This window comes from Sciurus carolinensis, chromosome 11, assembly GCF_902686445.1.
Source record: "Sciurus carolinensis chromosome 11, mSciCar1.2, whole genome shotgun sequence".
NCBI lineage: Eukaryota > Metazoa > Chordata > Mammalia > Rodentia > Sciuridae > Sciurus > Sciurus carolinensis.
Genome location: NC_062223.1, coordinates 94,685,673 through 94,706,615, shown reverse-complemented (window position 1 = coordinate 94,706,615; position 20,943 = coordinate 94,685,673). Strand labels below are relative to the sequence as shown.

General features: G+C 35.8%; 1 protein-coding gene across 3 annotated transcripts in view; it reads right to left on the bottom strand.

The window, feature by feature from the left end:
- Deup1 (deuterosome assembly protein 1) overlaps positions 1-20,943 on the bottom strand; it is a 96,458-nt gene that overhangs the window by 25,857 nt on the left and 49,658 nt on the right. For all 3 annotated transcript variants that reach the window (XM_047517066.1, XM_047517068.1, XM_047517067.1), the window contains 2 exons: positions 13,775-13,920; positions 10,009-10,114 (listed from right to left, as the gene is read on the bottom strand). In XM_047517066.1, coding sequence (XP_047373022.1) covers positions 10,009-10,114; positions 13,775-13,920 — 252 coding nt within the window. The remainder of the gene's footprint in view (positions 1-10,008; positions 10,115-13,774; positions 13,921-20,943) is intronic.

Below are 20,943 nucleotides of genomic sequence, written 5' to 3'. Positions count from 1 at the left end.
TCAAATTTAAAATTGTATTAAAAATGTAACAAATGTTCTTTAAGTTTGTTTAATTGAATTAGGCTCTAATTATGGTCCACCCCTTGAAACTGGTGCATATATCTTTTATTTATTTATTTTTATTTTAATTTTTTAAATTTTTTTTATTGTAAACAAATGGGATACATGTTGTTTCTCTATTTGTACATGGAGTCAAGGCATACCATTTGTGTAATCATAAATTTACATAGGGTAATGTTGTTTGATTCATTCTGTTATTTTTTTCCCTTCCTCCCCACCCCACCCCTCTTTTCCCTCTATATAGTCCTTCCTTCCTCCATTCTTACCACCCTCCTTATCCCTAACCCTAAACCTAACCCTAATCCTAACACAAACCCCTCCCAGCCCCCATTATATGTCCTCATCCACTTATCAGCGAGATCATTCATCCTTTAGTTTTTTGAGATTGGCTTATCTCACTTAGCATGATATTCTCCAATTTCATCCATTTGCCTGCAAATGCCATAATTTTATCATTCTTCATGGCTGAGTAATATTCCATTGTATATATATGCCACAGTTTCTTTATCCATTCATCAATTGAAGGGCATCTAAGTTGGTTCCACAATCTGGATATGGAGAATTGAGCAGCAATGAACATTGATGTGGCTGTATCTCTGTAGTATGCTGATTTTAAGTCCTTTGGGTATAGGCCAAGGAGTGGGAGAGCTGGGTCAAATGGTGGTTCCATTCCAAGCTTTCTGAGGAATCTCCATACTGCTTTCCAGAGTGGCTGCACTAATTTACAACCCCACCAGCAATGTATGAGTGTAATTTTTTCCCCACATCCTCACCAACACCTATTGTTGCTTGTGTTCTTGATAATCGCCATTCTACTTGGGGTGAGATGAAATCTTAGGGTAGTTTTGATTTGTATTTCTCTTATTACTAGAGATGTTGAACATTTTTTTCATATATCTGTTGATTGCTTGTACATCTTCTTCTGTGAAGTGTCTGTTCATTTCCTTAGTCCATTTGTTGATTGGATTATTTATATTCTTGGTGTAGAGTTTTTTGAGTTCTTTATAGATTCTGGAAATTAGTGCTCTATCTGAAGTATGAGTGGCAAAGATATTTTCCCACACTGTAGGCTCTCTCTTCCATTACTGATAGTTTCCTTTGCTGAGAGAAAGCTTTTTAGTTTGAATCTATCCCAGTTGTTGATTCTTGCTTTTATTTCTTGTGCTATGGGAGTCCTGTTAAGGAAGTCTGGTCCTAAGCCAACAAGTTGAAGATTTGGACCAACTTTTTCTTCTATAAGATGCAGGGTCTCTGGTCTGATTCCGAGATCCTTGATCCATTTTGAGTTGAGTTTTGTGCAGGGTGAGAGATAGGGGTTTAATTTCATTCTGTTGCATATGGTTTTCCAGTTTTCCCAGCACCATTTGTTGAAGAGGCTATCTTTTCTCTATTGCATATTTTTGACCCCTTTGTCTAGTATGAGAAAATTGTATTTATTTGTGTTTGTGTCCATGTCCTCTATTCTGTACCATTGATCTACCTTTCTGTTTTGGTACCGATACCATGCTGTTTTTGTTACTATTGCTTTGTAATAGAGTTGAAGATCTGGTATTGCGATACCCCCTGCTTCATTCTTTCTGCGAAGGATTGCTTTAGCTATTCTAGGTTTTTTATTCTTCCAGATGAATTTCATAATTGCTTGCTCTATTTCTGTAAGGTACATCATTGGGATTTTAATTGGAATTGCATTGAATCTGTATAGCACTTTTGGTAGTATGGCCATTTTGACAATATTAATTCTTCCTATCCAAGAACATGGGAGATCTTTCCATCTTCTAAGGTTTTCTTGAATTTCTTTCTTTAGTGTTCTGTAATTCTCATTGTAGAGGTCTTTCACCTCTTTTGTGAGATTGATTCCCAAGTATTTTATTTTTTTCGAGGCTATTGTGAATGGGGTAGTTTTCCTAATTTCTCTTTCTGAAGATTCATCACTTATGTATAAAAATGCATTGGATTTATGAGCATTGATCTTGTAACCTGCTACATTACTGAATTCACTTATGAGTTCTAAAAGTTTTCTGGTGGAATTTCCAGGTTCCTCTAAATATATAATCATGTCATCAGCGAACAGGGATAGTTTGAGTTCTTCTTTTCCAATTCGTATCCCTTTAATTTCTTTGGTTTGTCTAAATGCTCTGGCTAGAGTTTCAAGGACGATGTTGAATAGAAGTGGTGAAAGAGGGCACCCCTGCCTTGTTCCAGTTTTTAGGGGGAATGCTTTCAGTTTTTCACCATTTAGAATGATATTAGCCATGGGCATAGCATAGATGGCCTTTATAATGTTAAGGAATGTTCCCACTACCGCAATTTTTTCTAGTGTTTTGAGCATGAAGGGATGCTGTATTTTATCAAATGCTTTTTCTGCATCTATTGAAATAATCGTGTGATTCTTAACTTTAAGTCTGTTGATATGGTGAATGACATTTATTGATTTCCGGATGTTGAACCAACCTTGCATCCCTGGGATAAAACCCACTTGATCGTGGTGCACTATCTTTTTAATATATTTTTGTATGCGATTTGCTAAAATATTGTTGAGAATTTTTGCGTCGATGTTCATTAAGGATATTGGTCTGAAATTTTCTTTCCTTGATGTGTCTCTGGTTTAGGTATCAGGGTGATATTGGCTTCATAGAATGAGTTTGCGAGGGTTCCCTCCTCTTCTATTTCATGGAATACTTTGAGAAGTATTGGAATGAGCTCTTCTTTAAAGGTTTTGTAGAACTCGGCTGAGAGCCCATCTGGTCCCGGACTTTCTTTGTTGGTAGGCTTTTGATGACCTCTTCTATTTCATTGCTTGAAATTGATTTATTTAAGTTGTTTATGTCCTCCTCGTTCAGTTTAGGTAATTCATATGTCTCTAGAAACTTGTTGATGTCTTCGAGGTTTTCTGTTTTGTTGGACTATAAATTTTCAAAATAGGTTCTAATTATGTTTTGTATTTCACTCGTGTCTGTTGTGATATTTCCTTGTTCATTCTGAATTTTAGTAATTTGAGTTTTCTCCCTCTTTCTCTTTGTTAGTGTGGCTAAGGGCTTATCAATTTTGTTTATTTTTTCAATGAACCAACTGTTTATTTTGTTAATTTTTCCAATTGTTTCTTTTGTTTCAATTTCGTTGATTTTGGCTCTGATTTTAACATTTCCTGTCTTCTACTACTTTTGGTGTTGGTCTGTTCTTCTTTTTCTAGGGCTTTGAGCTGTAGTGTTAAGTCGTTTATTTGTTGATTTCTACTTTTTTTGTTGAATGCACCCCATGAAATAAATCTTCCTCTAAGTACTGCTTTCATAGTGTCCCAGAGATTTTGATATGATACGTCTTTGTTCTCATTTACTTCTAAGAATTTTTTTATTTCCCTCCTGATGTCTTCTGTTATCCCTTCATCATATAATAGGGTATTATTTAATCTCCAGTTATTGGAGAAGTTTGTTTTTTATTCTGTCATTTATTTCTAATTTCAATCCATTGTGATCTGATAGAGTACAAGGTAGTATCTCTATCTTCTTGTATTTGCTAACATTAGCTTTGTGGCATAAAATATGGTCTATTTTAGAGAAGGATCCATGTGCTTCTGAGAAGAAAGTGTATTCGTTCTTTGTATATTCTATATATGTCGGTTAAGTCTAAATTGTTGATTGTGTTATTGAGATATATGGTTTCTTTATTCAATTTTTGTTTGGAAGATCTGTCCAGTGGTGAGAGAGGTGTGTTAAAATTGCCTAGTATTATTGTGTTGTGGTCTATTTGATTTCTGGAATTGAGAAGGATTTGTTTGATATACATGGATGAGCCAATGTTCGGGACATAGATATTTATGATTGTTATGTCTTGCTGATTTATGCTTCCCTTAAGCAGCATGTAATGTCCTTCTTTATCCCTTCTGACTAGTTTTGGCTTGAAGTCCACATTATCTGAAATGAGGATGGATACTCCAGCTTTTTTGCTGTGTCCGTGTGCATGGTATGTTTTTTCCTATCCTTTCACCTTTAGTCTATGGGTATCTCTTTCTATGAGATGAGTCTCTTGCAGGCAGCATATTGTTGGATTTTTCTTTTTAATCCAATCTGCCAGTCTTTTTGATTGATGAGTTCAGGCCATTAACATTCAGGGTTATTATTGTGATATGATTTGTATTCCCAGTCATTTGACTCATTTTTGTTTTTTGACATGATTTGGTTTCTCCTTTATTTGGCTATTCCTTTAGGCTAGTTCCTCCCGTTCCTGGTTTGCATCATTGTTTTTCATCTCTTCCTCATGGAATATTTTGCTGAGAATGTTCTGTAATGCCATCTTTCTTTTTGTAAATTCCTTTAGCTTTTGTTTATCATGGAAGGATTTTATTTTGTTGTCAAATCTGAAAGTAAGTTTTGCTGGGTATACGATTCTTGGTTGGCACCCGTTTTCTTTCAGGGCTTGGTATATGTTGTTCTAGGCCCTTCTAGCTTTTAGGGTCTGGATTGAAAAATCTGCTGATATTCTTATTGGTTTCCCCCTGAATGTAATTTGATTCTTTTCTCTCACGGCCTTTAAAATTCTGTCTTTATTTTGTATGTTAGGTATTTTCATAATAATGTGCCTTGGTGTGGGTCTGTTGTAATGTTGTATATTTGGAGTCCTATAAGCCTCTTATACTTGGTTTTCCATTTCATTCTTCAGATTTGGGAAATTTTCTGATATTATTTCATTGAATAGATTGTTCATTCCTTTGGTTTGCTTCTCTAAGCCTTCCTCAATCCCAATAATTCTTAAATTTGGATAATTCTTGCAGATTCTGTTCATGATTTCTTACCATCTTCTCTGTTTGGTCAACTTTGTTTTAAAGATTAAATGTTTTGTCCTCAATGTCTGAGGTTCTGTCTTCCAGGTGTTCTATCCTATTGGTTATGCTTTCTATGGAGTTTTTAACTTGGTTTATTGTTTCCTTCATTTCAAGGATTTGTGTTTGTTTTTTTTTCAGTATCTCTAACTCTTTATTGAAATGATCTCTTGCTTCCCGTATTTGGTCTTTTAACTGTTGACTGGTGTGATCATTTAATGCCTGCATTTGCTCTTTCATCTCCTCCTTCAATGCCTGCATTTGCTCTTTCATCTCCTCATTTTCTTCCCTGATTGTTTTAATTATGTACATTCTGAACTCCCTTTCTGACATTTCTTCTGCTGTGCTATCATTGGGTTTTATTGATATAGTATCTAGGTTTGTTTGGGACATTTTCTTCCCTTGTTTTCTCATATTGGTCAGATATCAGTGGGAATCTGAGATATTGCAGATTTCCTCTATTGGCTTATAATGTCCCTGTAGATTTCCAGTGTATCACCTCCCAGCTTTCAGTAGCCTGAAATCTTGGAGGAACTTGATAATGTAGTGCTTCCAAAGAAAGCTGCCCCTAGCCCACTACTGGTCCAGGGCTTGGAGCTGGTTCTGTGCAGAAAGGCTGTCACTGGGGGGCCTGCACCGAGAAGCTGGCCGTGAATGGAGCCTGCTGCTGGAGGGAGCAGGGCTGCTTGGGGAAGTCCCTGGCTCCCCTGTCCTGGTCCCTTAAGCTGCCTGCGGGCCGGAGCTCGCCACTGGCTCTGGGACTTGGAGCGGGTTCTGTGCAGAAAGGCTCTCACTGGGGGGCCTGCTCTGAGAAGCTGGAGAAGCTGGCCATGTGGGAGGAGTCCACCACTGGAGGGAGCAGGGCTACCTGGGGAAGACTCTAGCTGCCCTGCCCTGCTCTGATAAGCCACCCCTATCCGTGCCTGCCGCCCAGGCCGAGCTTCACCTGGTGGGGGAGACTCACCCTGTGGCTCTATTTTAGTCTGAGTCTCTCAATGCCTCCCCTTCTTGAATCCTGGGTTCTGGAGGGACTGGAGATGCAGTCACCCTCTAGTCCGCCATCTTGGATCGCCCCGTGGAAAGAGCCTGAGGCCGGAGGGGGCAGGGCCGCCTGGAGAAGTCTCTGGCTGCCCTGCCCTGGTCCCAGAGACTGCCTGTGGGTCGGAGCTCCCCACTGGCTCCGGGACTTGTGGCTGGCTCTGTGTAGAAAGGCTCTCACTGGGCGGTCTGCTCCGAGAAGCTAGCCTTGAAAGGCGCCTCCTGCCGGAGGGAGCCGGGCTGCTTGGGGAATCCCTGGCTGCCCTGTCCTGGTCCCTGAAGCTGCCTGCAGGCTGGAGCTCGCCGCTGGCTCCGGGACTTGGAGCTGGTTCTGTGCAGAAAGGCTCTCACTGGGTGGGGGGCCTGCTCCGAGAAGCTGGCTGTGTGGGAGGAGCCCACCGCAGGAGTCTGCATATATCTTTTTAAAGCCTCTCTTAATATGTATTCTAAGTACTTTTCATGCTTCATTTTGTTCAATCGCTACAATCTTTTTCTGGTTTGTAAATAAAAACAACAAGGTGCATAACTTTTTAGTCACATTCCTGGTGAAAGACAGTTGACTCCCAGACCTGTGATGTGCCCCTTGTGCTCTGCAGCATCTTATGAAAAGGACTTATAAGATGGTTCATGTGTTGGAAAAAACTGGATTTCAGGGAATAATACCTAGAGTAGAATGACCTAATATGTACAGTATACATGTCCAGAGGTAAATCTAACACTTCACCAGGCTTTATAACACCCCTCTGGTTTTAGTCAGCTTTTGTGCAGCTATGATTAAAAGACCAAATAAGAACAATTTTTGAGGAGGAAAAGTTTATTTGGGGTTGACAATTTCAGAGGTCTCAGTCCATAGACAGCTGGCTCCATTCCTTGGTACAAGAGGTGAGGCAGAACATCATGGCAGAAGAGTGTAGTAGAGGAAAGCAGCTCAGTACATTACCTGGAAGCAGAGAAAAGCCAACCAGAGGCCACATGGGCTGCAACCAGAAAAGCCATAGGGATGGAACTACACAAGCCCTGGAGAGAGCATTATAATGTCATATGCTCCAGATACAGGATGTGGAGCTACAAGGTTTGTTTGCCTAGCTGTATTTAGGTCTTGCTTTAGTCCCATTCCTTCTTTCTGTGCCCCAAATTCTCCCTAATGGGATGGAAGTGTTTACTCTATACCTGTATATATTGGATATATGTAACTTGCTTTTGATGTTTACAGGGGCTCACACTTAAGAGTTTGCTTTGAGTCTCAGTGGAGACTTTGGACTTGGACTTTTGGGCATTCCTGGAACTGTTCAGACCATGGGACTCTTAGAAATATACTAAATGTATTTTCCATTGTGAGATGAGTGTGAGCTTTTGGGGGTCAGGGAGAGAATGTTATAGTTTGGATGTGAGATATCCCCCAAAAGTTCATGTGTAAGACAATGCAAGAAAGTTTAGAGGTGAAATGATCGGGTTATAAAAGCCTAAATCCAATCAGTGAATTTATTTTCTGAGAGGGATTAACTGTGGCTGGAAGAGATGGCTCATTGGGGGTGTGTGCCTTTGGGGTATATATTTTGTATCTGGTGAGTGCAGTCTCTCTCTGCTTTCTGATCATCATGTCTTGATCTGTTTCCCTCCACCACAGCATTCCACCATGATGTTCTGTCTCACCTGGAGCCCCAAGGAAGGCAGCCAGCTGTCTATGGACTGAGACCTCTGAAACCATGAGCCCCAGAATAAACTTTTCCTTCTCTAAAATTGTTCCTGTCAAGTCTTTTAGTCTCAGCAGTGAAAAAGCTGACAAAAACACATCTCTTTTCTGATTCTATTCTTATTAATAACATTTTTAGGGTTTCAAAGTTGGATGTGACCTTAGAAATCACATGGTCTTAACCATATCATTTAACAGATGGTAAAGAAAAAAAGACTCAAAGGGAAGAAAACTGACTGGGCCTAAGTTATACAGTTCCTGAAAGCAAATAAGGAGAATAGGAGACTGGAGTACAAACATGCTAACCCCAGGACAATGTAACAAGTCTCTTTTCATTTCTGTCTTCAATTTTCTTCCCTTACAGTTTATTTGATGAAACAACAGCATTATTCTGGTGTTTGTCCCTATTTGGATTTTGCTGAGTGCATCCCTGTGGTATAGTTTAACATGTTCTCCTTAAAATGGAACTTTGGAAATGGGAAAAAAATAACACATTATTATGAAAAAGCGGTGAACTTTTTATTATTTTACAATGTTTAGATATTAAAACATACAATACTGCAAAACTTCTTTCTAAATAAGATTAATTTACTTGAATTTAAAATGACTTTTGGCTTTATTAAAAATGTGAAATTTATCACAAAACAAATGACTAAAAATAGTTTTGTACTGGAAAAAGAAAACACTTGCAGGATTCATAATACGTGGCTCTTATTGGTTTTATTGCAAGAGAATGAAAATGCTCTCCACAAACACTTCCTAGAAGCTATAGCTATTTATATACAATTCATTTGTTATCTTTTCAGCACAGTATTGAACTATGTAGTGGTCTCCAAGAGCTCATAAAGGGATCTGTGCCTCATATTCTCTTCTTCCATGTCAAAATTGTGTGAAAACAGTAGGTTCTTTATATTATTGAAAATTTTATTACTATCAAATAATCTATGTTAAGAATGGTATAACTATACAAGGCTTTAGTCAATTTTTTATCATAATGCATTAACTGGGGACATCAGTAAAGAACAGTTTATTATATTTTTCAAAACAACAAAATCCACTTCATGGGATTATTTGTCATTAAGTATGAAAAATATAAGAGAAATGATCATTAATTTGTAACACTTTTACTGTACTTAGTTTATATTTGTTCTCTGATAGTCAACTCTTTGTCAGACAGGATCTGTCTTTCACATCACTTTGTTTTGTACAAATTAGTAGAATGGTTACAGTCCTACTACATACTCAAAAAAAGGCTGACTTCATACAAACAGCAACTGAATTTATGGCTTTATGCAATTATAACGTAGTCTTAGTTTTAGTTAATTCGTTCTCTAAATGTTTATTTTCATTTATTATGTGTCAAGCCACATGCAGAGCACTAGATAATAGTTCTAAACCATGCTTACATTGTTTAACTTTTGACAATTGTTTAGATTTTATAATATTGTATGTTCTGTCTGATCCTCAAATCTAAAGACAAGAGAAATGAATAGTAGCTATGATAAATTCATGGAAAGAAAGACACAACTAAATCTTACTAGAATAATAGAAGAGGAGGACAGGCTTTTTGTAGGAGAGTAGAGAACGACATACTCTAAGAACAATGCCCAGACTTTCTTCATCTTGTGTAAGAGTGCTTGACACACACACATACACCAGGCACTCAGTGAAAAATGTGGGTGTAACCAAAAACACTAGCAGCCAACATTTTATGCTTTCTCTGAGTCAGGTCCTTGTTCTAAGCACTTTACAGGCATTATCTCATGGATTTTAACTTAAGGTAAGAGTATGGATTCTAGATGCAAGTTGCCTAGATTCAAATTGAATCTCTGCTACTTATTAGCTGTGCAAAGTTGGGGAAAGTTACTTCTCTGTGTCAAATGTAAAAAGGGGATACTTTTAGGACCTACTAGATAAGATAGTTGTGAAGAATAAATGAATTAGGATTTGTTAAATCCTCAGAACAGTTGCTGGCAGTAAGGGCAATAAGTAGTAGTTGTTATTGGCTTATTCACATACATCCCCTTATGATAAGGTACAAATCATTCCCATTCTAGGAATGAGAATCTTGAGCAGTGTGCATAGGCAACCTCCTTAGACTTTACACATGGCTGAGCAACAGAGTCTGTGCTAGCAACCTTCTTGCTATAAACCATGTCTCACGGAGCCACTGACCCTTTACATTTCATGGGTAATCTCTCACTGGCAGAGTGACACCCCAAGGTTTGTGTTCACACAGAATCATGTCAGAATTATCAGGATGGTAGATTATTAACTTAGGAGAAAAAACAGGAAAAAAAGAGAAAGGAGTTAGAAGGAAGTTTTTTTTTTTTTTTTTTTTTTAACCTGTTCATATTCAAAGACTTCTACTTGGAAGAATGGAGCTCATTAGTTTCCATACCTTACTTAATTCTTTTTCATGATTCAGTTGGTCTGGGACCACTGAGAACAGTTCTCTCCTTTTCCTTTCTGGTTCTTTAGAAGAAGGTGAATAAGATGATTCAAGTCTACAAATTAAAAATAACAACAAAAATTAAGCTTAACTGGCCGAGCATGGTGGCAGATGATTTTACTCCCATGAATCAGGAGGCTCAGACAGGAGGATTGCAAGTCTGAGGACAGCTTCAGCAATTTAGCAAGGTCCTGTCTCAAAATAAGAAATAAAAAGGGCTGGGAGATGCACCTCAGTGGTAAAGCACCCATGGGTCCAAACCCCAGACCTCCCCTCAAAAAAATTAAGCTCAACTTAATAAGTTGTTATGCTAATTTAGACCACTGTAGGCTGCATAGATAGATAAATCATTATTGTTGGAAACATTTCTAGTTATAGAAATTGCAAGTGCTAATACATTCAGATCCCATAAGTATTTACATCTTTAACTGAGTGCAAATAGTTTTAACAGGGTACAAGGGTAGTAATTAATATGAAATTTCAATTATTCATTAGAATTGCCATGTAGAATTGCTTATGTAGATAAGATTTTTGGATAAGAAGAAAAGCCTGCTTCCTGTAATAAAACAGCCAGGGAACTCATTCTAAAAAAGGAAATAACCCAACTTGCTAATGCATTGCAGGGAGCATCTATGTCATGAGTTAAGGAGGGGAACAACTACTCCATAAATATGCTTAAAAATGATTACAGATGGTAGTTTAGTCAGATAAAAGGCAACACCCTTTGATGGCTCATTTATAAAATGGAATTGTAACCATATATTAATACAAGAGAGGAGAAGCAGAAACTAGTATAAAAAGGACAATACCCAAAAGGAAGGTTGGAAAAGTACAAGCAAACACTGTTCACTTCCATGTAAGGCACATTGGTAAAATAAAAACCAGCACAACAAAAAATAAAGATAACCAGGTGGGGAAAGCATCAGCTTTCTATTAGAAGTCATACTTGATTATTCCTTTGGAGTCTGGTGTTTGAGGAATATACCCATTTGTAAGTAAAATTTTATATTGCCTGAGTTTTTGGAAAGGTTCCACACATTAAAAACAAAAACCACACAAATAAAACAGAAACCAAAATCTGAGTAATGATGGAGAAATAACTAATTTAAAGATTAAAAATAAAGGTTCTCTCAAAAGGTAAAAATTGTTAGTGATATCCCTACAGTATTCATCAATTCTTTCTGTTTATGTGTGTGTGTGCATGTGCATGTGTGTTCATTCCACACAGTGTAGAAAACAGAGCATATGAGAATATCATATAAGGTTATCATCTAAGAGAAACCATTGCGAGCATTTTTGTGTATATTGTCTTTTTTATATATGTGTGAATAAATACACATTTCTCCTACAATTAGAATACACTGTATACATTAATTTTCAGTTTCCTTTTGCTTTACACTTAGTAATATATTGTGAGCATTTTCCATTTTGTCTGATGTTCTTCTAAAAGATTATTTCAGGATTTTTCTTAAATTTTTCTTATTTGCTATGATTTGGAAAAAGTGAAAAATGAAATTCCCTATTTCTCCATTCTTCCTCTGAAATTTCAGGGAAAGCAATGCTGAACTGAATGCTAAAAACCTCATGGTAAACTTGCAAAGTTCATTAGTAAGGGTAAAAAATGTCAAACTCCAATTTAGACAGGTGATAAAAAATAATAATTATGCTAATATAAGATGCTAATATGAATATATAAAAGAACTATCATTTGTCATGTAGGAAAAGGATGTTTAAATTATTTTAATAACTCAAAACATATCAACCCAAGGTGCTCCTACAACTAAGAAAAGGAAAAGCTAATGAAAATCAGCATTATTGATTAAGGTTTTGAAAAAGGAATGAAGACATTACTGTACTACTTCTATAAAGCTACTGTGCATTTACTCTAATCAACTGGGTTGCTTCACCTTAATACAGACACAAAGAGGAAACAGAGTCCAAATAAGAAACCAAAACAATAAAACAGAGCAACATTCCCATGAGAATAAACTAGAAGGATTTAAAACTTGCATTGGGAAGGATGAAGATTGATCAGTCCAAAATTCAAAGGTAACTATGGAAATTTAAAAACATATCATTTCATCAAATCTCAGAATACTAAAAATGAGGTACATCCTCCAAATGATAAAGATGTGGCTTGAAGACCAAAATAAATACCAAATTAAATGGAGGATAGCAAAGCAGAGCAAAAGTTTGTATTGACCAAATATGTGAATAGTGCAAGAGTTCGGATCAAATCATGTCTTGAAGAAAAGCTGGCAATATTTGGAATTCAGTATTGGCCTTGTAAGAGTGCCACACAAAGTGTCTACAATACTTTTCACAAAACCAGAGATAGACACTGGTTGAATGGTGTACTCTTCTACAAAATTTCTTATGTTTCTGGGCATATACATTTGTTTCTTTGTGTGAAGACATTTCTCACTGACTCACCACACTGGAAGAGCAGCTTACACATAATAAATAGCAATAGATTTATTAGTCATCAGTGATGATGATGTATAGCTTGTATACAGCACACTCAATAATGCTGACTGGCTAATAGGCATTCTGCCATCCGTGGTGAGGCATACAATAGGTCACTTTGGAGGATCTTAATTTGCCATTAGTTGTTAAGGACAGACTTCAAAGAAGTGCTAACATGACCCACAACTTTGAAGACATAATTATTGCCTAAAAAACAATAATTATATTTCAATAAAATACCCTTCACCATTTGGCTATTCAATTTTTAAAATCCTATCACTGGTCTAGCATTAGTTTTTTTGATTACGAGGAATAAAGTTCTATGCCAATGAACTATTAAAGCAGTCAAACCATCTATTCATAAGCAAAAACACTTAAAAATCCTCAGCAGTCCCATTTTCTTTGTGGTTATGGAGTTCACAATATCTTATTTCAAAGAGGAAAAATATCTGTTTTAATAAGAACCTTAATGGAATTGAGAAGGTGGTGAGTGTGGAGGCAAAATAACTACAGTATTTACAAGTGAGAAAGCTAACATTAGGCTTATGGGCAATAGAAATGAAAAGCATTTGAAAAATAAGGAAAAAAACTTATTCTCTGTAAATATGTAATTGAGTACCAGCTCTATACTATTGGTTTTTATTAGTGCATTTTAATTATATGAATAATGGGTTTTATTATGGCATAATCAACATGCATATAAGCATACTATAATCATATTTACCCCCATTACTTTCTCTTATGTACTATTGTTTTTAAGATATGTATATTTTTTTCTTGGTACTAGGGATAGAACCCAGGAGTACTTAACCACTGAGCCACATCCCCAGTCCTTTTTATTTTTTGAGACTGGGTCTCACTAAGTTGCTTAGGGCCTTTCAAAGTTGCTGAGGCTGACTCTGAATTTGCAATTCTCTTGCCTCAAGCCTCCCAAGTTGCTGGGATTACAGGTGGGAGCCACAATGCCCAGCTATGACATATTGAAGAACAAAAGTTCTAAGAAAATTTCTGACTCAATGTGACAAATGTATTCACAGATCAGATCAGAACATGATATATGTTTCTGGGTAAGGAAAACTTTGAATATAAAATAGCCATTATTTTTATTTTAATATTTAATATCATCTACTAATGAATAGTATGTTAATTAAAAATAAATTTGTTATTCTAATTACAAATATAAAACTCTTAAAAATAAACATGATGTTTTGAATAGTTTCTCTCAGAGTATCAGATATAAAAACTATACCTTTTTTTATTTTCTTGACTATTTTGGCATTCTCCTATTTTTAATAATTCTCTGTGCAACTGCAATCGTTCCATTTCTATAATTCTCAGGAGATCATCACGTGACTGTAACTCATTTTTCACTTCTGAGAGTCCTGCTTCCATGGCCTGAATAAAACATAAAAATTTTCGATGCCTACTTTTCATTGGTGCATTATTGTTACACATGATAGTAGAGTTAATTTTGACCTATTCATAAATGCATATAACATAGTTTGTTCTATTTCAATCCTCAATACTTTCTCTTTCCCTTCTCCCCTCCCTCCCTCTGCTCCTCTCCCTCTGGTCTATTAACTTTCCTTTATTTATAATTGGTGCATTACAGATGAATAAAATTAAAATACATTGTGATATATTCACATATGCACATAGCATAATTTGGTGAACTTCATTCCCCAGTTTTTCTCCTTTCTCTCTCTTCCTGCCAAGCAACCCCGATTCCTATGGTTCCCTGCTTCTACTCTACTGATTTCCTTTCTATTTTTGTGAGGTTCTCTTTCTTTATTCTTTTTTTTTTCCTCTCTAGCTTCTGCATATGAGAGTAAACATTTGACCCTTGACTTTTTGAGTCTGGTTTATTTCCCTGAGCAAGATGTTCTCCAGTTCCACCCCCATTTACCAGCAAATGCCATAATTTCATCCTTTATTATCGCTGTGTAGAACTACATGGTGTAAATATAACACATTTTCTTTATCCATTCTTCTTTGATGGATTCCATAACTTGGCTATTAGGGGTTGTGCTGCTGTAAACATTGGTGTACATGTATTGCAACAGTATGCTGATTTTAGTTCTTTTGGATTAAACCAATGACTGGGATAGATGGGTCATATTGTGTTTCCATTCCTGTAATTGCAGTGACTCGGAAGACTAAGGCAGGATCAGAAGTTCAAGGTAAGCCTCAGCAACTTAAGATAGGCCTTCAGCAACTTAGAAGGACCCTGTCTCAAAGTAAGAAAATAGAAAGGACAGGGGATGTAGCTCAGTGGTTAAGTACCTCTGGGTTCAATGTCCAGTACCAAAAACAAAAAAAGTAAAAACCATAATTGACCTTTGAAGAGTAGGTTGTATACTCTCCATATCCAGTGGTTGATGCTCATTTTATAGGTCATGATATAAATATTTAAAAATCGTTAACATCGATAAATCAGCCTACTTTTAAACAAACTGATATTTAGTCCTTTGATTGCTCCATTCCATCATTCATTTATTCAATAAATGTTTACAGAGCTCTTATTATTTGCCCTTGGGATTCAGACACAAACTGTCCTCAATGAGCTTGTTATCTAGTGATAAAGACAATAATATTCATACTTTTAAACAGTAACTAGAAATAACAGCAATCCTGTGGGTCCAGTGTTTTCTATTGTTAAAGCGAGAGCCTTGCACAACTGCAAAAGCTATTGAGAAGGATCCAGGGCTGGGGATATAGCTCAGTTGGTAGAGTGCCTGCATCATCGCATGCACAAGGCCCTGGGTTCAATTCCCAGCACAAAAAAAAAAAAAAAAAAAAAAAAAGAAGGATCCAGTTAGGAAAAAAGGTGGAGTCAGGGCAATAATAGTGGTGTCCACATTCCTGAGCAGGTAGTGGGATGAGTCCCAAAGTTCATCAGGCAAGTAGAAGAAATGCCTGAAGCAAAGGAGAGTCCTTCCTCTCTTGTAACAGGAAGGAAAGGATAGGAAAATGGAATATAAACAGGTTTATGCATTTGGATACAGGAGATTAAGACTGGTTATCTGTTGGCTTCTATTTTTCTCTGTGAAGTAAAAGGTAACATGATGTGCTGACAGTGGAAGGGAGGTGGAGGTCAGGTATGGGAGTGATTCAGAGTGAAGGTCTGAAATAGTTTACAGTGGAAATGGGAGTATTAGATTGGAGAAACAGTAGGATAGCTAGGCAGTGTTGAGTACCTATTTCAGGTTTATGATCATGGCCTATTGATTGATTTTCTGCAGAAGTATTTGGCTGTTCTCTAGGAGAATACAAATGGTGTCATTCAATGTATGGCTTTTGTGATTGTGGCTGCTTTCACTTAGTATAGTATTTTCAAGGTTCATACATATTATAGAACATATCAGTGAATAATATACAATAATATGGATATACCACATTTTCTATTCATCAGTTAATGAATATTTGAGTTGTTCTTACTTTTGTTCTATAATGAATAATTCTGCTATGAAAATTAACACACAAGATTTTAATAGACTTTTAATAGATTTTAATATGTTTTCTTATTCATTAATTCTTATCCCCAAATTCACAATGTCTAGAAGAATAATTATGCAGGTGGTATAGGACATAATAAATTCCCAGATGATTTTCTTTTTTTCCAAAACCTGGAGTATACACGGTTTTCCAACAGTACTAAAGGTTTGGGTTCAGTGAAGGGTCTAGTGGCAATACTTAAGCCCCAGAAATTACTGTTGATTTGGAAATAAATATAAAAACAGATTCAAAATGGTGCTTTAAGAGACTTGTTTGGAAAAGTTTGTTTTGAATAGTGGGTATTTTTCAGAAGGGGCTAAAATTTGAAAAATTAAAAGAGATGTGAAACAACAGATTATGTAGTAAACAAGCAATTCTATTTGTTGTCAATGACACCCATTACTATATAATTGAAGCAGGTAGAATTAGGCTCCCTGGTTTACAAATTTGCCACCAGGGAATAGGAAACTGCACATAGAAAGTGAGCCTACTTTACTTGAGGGAGGGAGGTGTATAAATAGTTCTAATTCCAGGTCAATAAAATGTAGTGTCGCCATGGGCCACAGTCAACTTAAACTCTGAAATGTGACCATAAAAGAGTCTATTAGTTTATTACTAGTAGTACATAATATCTATCAGTTATCATTTTTAGAAAATAATATTTATGATGAAGTCATCATTGATGAGGGGGAAAGCTCATTAGTGACTTAAATATACAGGTAGAATAATGTATATGTTGAAATTGAAACTTTTTGTAATATAAATTGACAATAATGATTTGACAGATGAATGAATATACATAACATTTTAATTATAACAGGTTACATTATGTAAATTGGCTGTGAAAACGTAAGAAAAATTTGAATGATTTGTCAATATTGATACATTTAGTTGTTTGCTTTTTGTTGTTGGTACTAGGGATTGAACCCAGAGGCATTTTACCACTGAGCTATAACCCTGGGCCTTTTTATTTTTTATTTTTAGACTGGGTCTCACTAAGCTGCTTAGGGCTTTGCTGAGTTGCTGAGGCTGGCCTTGAACTCATGATCTTCCTGCCTCAGCCTACCAATTTACTGGGATTACAGGCATGTAAGACCATGTCTGGTTAGAATTGTTTTTTACTTTGAATTTAATGTTAATAAACTGTTGATATACGAATTAGTTTTTTAAAACTGGGATGTAGTTTTGAAATTGATGTGATTTTCATACCAAAGTTAAACTGATTGTCAATTTGTCAAATATTCAGGAAAATGATTAGTTGGTACTTGATTCAGTTATTGGAATACTTCAAGTTAGGTTGTAACAACAAAAGTATGTAAACCTACTCCTTTTCTTTTAAATTTTTGAGACAGGGTCTTGCTATGTTGCTGAGGCTGGCCTCCAACTTGTGATCCTCCTGCCTCAACCTTCTGAGTAGATGAGATTATAAGCATGCACCACCATTCCCAGCTGTAAATCTTTTTAACTGTAAAATTTTGTGAAATTTAAATGTAGAACAGGTATTTCCAATGAATACTTAGCATCTAAATTTGAATAAGTTGTAAGTATAAAGTATACACCAGATATTGAAGGAGTATAATGAAAAATGTCAATATATCATTAATAATTGTACAGGTTGATTACATGTTGAAATGATAATAGTTTGGATCTATCTATTGGAGTGAATATATCACTATTATATTAATTTCACTCATTTCTCTTTACTTCTTTAATGTGACTGACAGGAAAATTTAAATTTTATTTATGGCTTGCATGATATTTTTCTTGGACATTGTTGTTCTCATATCTTAATGACACATTAACAAGCAAACAAAAAAAGGTTAACTTTTCTGGCATGAAAATTGAAAAATTCATAAAATTTATTTTTGTCATTAACCTGCCATAGGAAATACTACATGTTAACAAACATGAATGTAGTGTAGCATAGCAAATAAATATACACAATTGAATTAATATGTATACTGACACATTTCAAGGTTGTAGAAAGAAAAAGAGGAGATGTGATTCATGTGACCATTCAGATGCATCTGGCATTGAAATGTGTTATAAACTAAAGAGAATTTTATATATAATAAATGACAGTAATTCAAATTGAAATGGTTGTCTTTTTGCATTTATATGCAAGATATGAAATATTCTGTCATGACAGTTTTGCAAAAGAGAAGATAAATTTCTTTCCAAATACATATTCTGGTTGCAGTATTATTTACCTCTAATTATTCCCATTTGGTAAAATATAAATTTTGTAAAACAAGTTTAAGGCCCATCTGTTTAGTTAGGAATTTGCCTAATGATTTGAGAAGAATGGTGATCTTACACCTTCAAATTAACTAACAAATATAAATAATTGATATTTTCTCACTTAGTATGTATCCTAAAGCAAAAAGATAAAACATTAGCAAAATCTGCAAATAAAATGGGGAAAAAGTCTAAATAAAAATATCATTTTCAGCATTTTTTTCAACTACATAAAAAATACAATTTTCCTGGGAGCAAAAATCTTTTAGAAATCTTTAATATTTTTAACAGAATTACTTTTCAAAATTCTTTGCATTAGAACTATAAGAAATAGTCCTGATATATAATATATATATATCATGCTCCAGAATAATCTAGTTTTCTTTGCAATATGCACAATTATTTTGAAAAATATAAAATGGAGATTCTGTGTTTAAATTTAATATTGTCCCTACATCCAAGGATAAATTATTTTTAAATGAATAAAAATTTGTAAAAATATAATATAGAAAAATTTCCTCATAGAAATCAGTATAAACATCAGTCACATTAAATTTTATGGAAAACAGCCAACAAGTACCACTGGAGAATTACTGGTGAAGAATATAAAAAAAATAATATTTGCAAAATTTGAAGAAGCATGTCTCAACCTCAGCACTACTGACAGTTTGGGTTGGGGAATTCCTTGTTGTAGAGCTATCTTGTGCATTGAGGAGGTTTAGCAGCATCTTTGGCCTCTACTGACTCGATGCTGGTAGCACCCTTCCTTTTGTTCTAGCAAGCAAAATAGAACCAGGCCTGGCCAAATGTCATCTGGAGAGCAAAATAATACCAATAAAAAGCCACTGACTTACAGGGAAGTCATAAAAATTAGGCAAAAAATACTGTTGTTTTGCAAACTTTGGGATAAATATTAATAAAAATATTTCATAATTATATTGACTTCTATGGATAACTGGGTTTTAATTTTATTCACATATATTCAGGAATATTAATAAATTATTAAGTACATTAAAATATGCATACATAAGGAAAAATCGAAGCAGGTAGCATGGACTTTTCCTTCATCTGTGCAACCTAGAGAGACCTTTCAGGAGTGTGTGTAAGCCTCTTGAAGTTTATAAAATTTTTGGTGGGGGTAGGTGAAGTCCTGTTGGACTTGAGTCAGGATAAGCCAGATACTGTAAAGGATAGGGTGACTGGCCAGCAGCTGGTTCACGTCTCCTAACTTCCTGCTACACCTCCAAACTAGCAGGTTTCATGCTTGCTCTCTTCTTGCCAGCAGGAGTGTGATAAGTTAGAAACACAGACTTAGACATTTATGTGAGAGAGGGCAGAAGTGGTGATTTGAACTAGGAATGTTAATTTATTAATGTTCCTTAATGAACACTCTTCCTCTATTTGCAAGTTTTTTTTTTTCCTCTTTTAACAGAATTATTCTTCCTCCTTAGATAAAGTTCTGAGAAGGAGAAAGGTGAGGTTGTCAAGGAAATAATTTTGGAAAGTCAGCCATCTGTCAAGAAAGGGAAACACAGGTTATTTTTGTCCTAGAATGTAGGTGCAGCAACAGCCATTAAATATGCCACTATTCCACACCTGAGCCCAAGAGAAAGGCTGAACTTCAGCTCATAGAAGATGATGCTCTTGGACACTGTAAAGAGACCTAAACAATTCTTTGGGGAAGATTATAGATAATTCAAGTTGGTAAAGAAGCCAAATCTTACTGAAGAAGAGAACCAGACTTGATGGCTGGACTTGATAATGACATATGTTTCAGACAAAGTAAACAGAACAGAGAAAGACCTGCACAGAGTAGATTTATAGGGACCAGAGCCAAAAAGAACTCGAGACAGAGCAGAGTATTCTTCAGTCTGTGCAGAATAAATTGAAGCCCACAGAAGAATATTTGTGAAGTATCTAGAAACATAATCTCCTCATTCACTGAATGTGAGTCTCCAGCAATACCAAGACAGTATAAAATGCAAGTTTAGGTTGTCTTTAAACAGAAGGTAGGCCAGTTGTTCTACACCCAGGGAAATGAGTGGAAAGCAGCCACTAAAAGAGGAGAACACAGCTCACACAGAACAGGGTGGGCTGAGGAGCAAACTAAACTCTAGAAGCTCTCCCTGGACAACCTCAGAGCAAAAAAGAAAAGTAAGGACTAATAATACCTCTTCTATTTCTAGAAAATTCTGGCTTCCTCAATGTTAAATATTTGTAGTTTAGCTTCATTTATTTGTTTACATCTATATTTTAATTTGTATTAGAATAATGCCACCTTTCTCAAATAATGCTGGGGTTTGAGATGGGGGAGAAATGTAATTAAGAGAAGCTGAGGCCTTGTGTTTCCATTCCCTCTCAAACGTGGGGAAAGAGGAACACAGGAGAAGAGCAGATGCTGACAGACAAAGAAATTACAGGACAATTCAACATATTATTCCACATATAATGCAGCAGGGTAGAGGAATGAGGAGTTGACCCAGAACTAAAAATTGATTCTGGAATTTAAGCGGTAGAAAATACTGACATGGAATATTTTAGAGAAGAAGTAGTCTGCTCAGATAGTGACTTCAGAAAGTGTATTTTAGGATGGGAAGGGAATAGAATGTAGAGATAGACCAATTGCATGAAGGAAATGGTAGAAGGTAGCCGAATGTTTACAGATCAGAGACAAAACCAAATAAT